At 36.0% G+C, this 1,040-nt stretch overlaps 1 protein-coding gene across 1 annotated transcript in view; it reads left to right on the top strand.

Annotated features, from left to right (window-relative positions):
- LOC101995691 (nuclear autoantigen Sp-100-like) overlaps positions 1 to 662 on the top strand; it is a 75,163-nt gene extending 74,501 nt beyond the window's left edge. Inside the window, exons 9-10 of the mRNA XM_013351730.2 lie at positions 241 to 279; positions 536 to 662. Of these exons, the coding sequence (XP_013207184.2) occupies positions 241 to 279; positions 536 to 562 (66 nt within the window). The 3' untranslated portion in view covers positions 563 to 662. The remainder of the gene's footprint in view (positions 1 to 240; positions 280 to 535) is intronic.
- The last annotated feature ends 378 nt before the right edge of the window (positions 663 to 1,040 follow it).

Raw genomic sequence — 1,040 nt, 5'->3', positions numbered from 1 at the left:
AAAAAAAAATCTTATAGATATTTAAAAAAAGAAAAAGAAAAAAGAAAATCACCAGGACAGGAAAACTGGATCTAAATGTTTCCTTGACTCACTGTGGGGTTCATGAGGACTAATTTCCATGAAGACAGCTTCTATTTAACAAGGTTACATACAGACAGAAATATCTAGAAGATGGTGAGAAATACCTCACTCACAAACTAAAAGCAAAGACCCTCCCATCATTAACTCTCTGTCTTTCAGGGAAGAATTCTACCAGACTCACCTAGGACAAAGGGACAGGTAATTATCCCAAGATCTCCTGTTCTGATGTCTCAAACTATTGTCTACAAATTGTTTGTTTTCCATCTCTGTGCCCTTGTAAGTTTCAGAATTGACCAATTTGTATTTGATCAAATTTGATTTATTCTGTGGTGCTTATATAGTTGTGATTTCACAAGCATAAGAGGCCAGGGCTGCTTTGAGCTTCAAAATACTTGAGATAGAGATGGGAACAAACATTGGGAGCCATCAAATAAATGATGTATTCTGCTTTCAGAGGGAAAACCCAACAAGCCCAGAGTGAACAAAGAAAAATGTAACTGCCCATGATCTTCTGCCATGATGTCAGAGGCCATTAACTACAAATTATTAGTTGTTCATCACTGCCATGTTATAGTTCTTAAATTCACTGATGAAAATAAAAATGGATTTTAAAATATGGTATTGTTGTGGTTGATAATTTAAAATATTGCACAATATAAACAGCCAGTTCTCCAATTAACATTTGAGACTGAGATCAGAACAACTTTTAAAAATAGTAAAACAACGGACTAACAACATGGCTCAGGAACTAACTGTACTTGCTGCCAAACCTGATGACCTCAGTTCAATCACCAACAACCATATGATGGAAGAAGAAAACAGGTTCCAAAATTTGTCCTTTGCTCCATGCCTGAGTGTCACATGAGTGTCTATACGCATGCATAAATAGATGTAATTTTTAAAAATCTAAGGGCTGGAAAGATGGCTCTTCCAAAAGACCCTGGTTTATTCCCAGCATT

Source organism: Microtus ochrogaster, linkage group LG4 (genome assembly GCF_000317375.1).
Source record: "Microtus ochrogaster isolate Prairie Vole_2 linkage group LG4, MicOch1.0, whole genome shotgun sequence".
Taxonomy (NCBI): domain Eukaryota; kingdom Metazoa; phylum Chordata; class Mammalia; order Rodentia; family Cricetidae; genus Microtus; species Microtus ochrogaster.
This window is presented reverse-complemented; position numbering and strand designations above follow the sequence as displayed.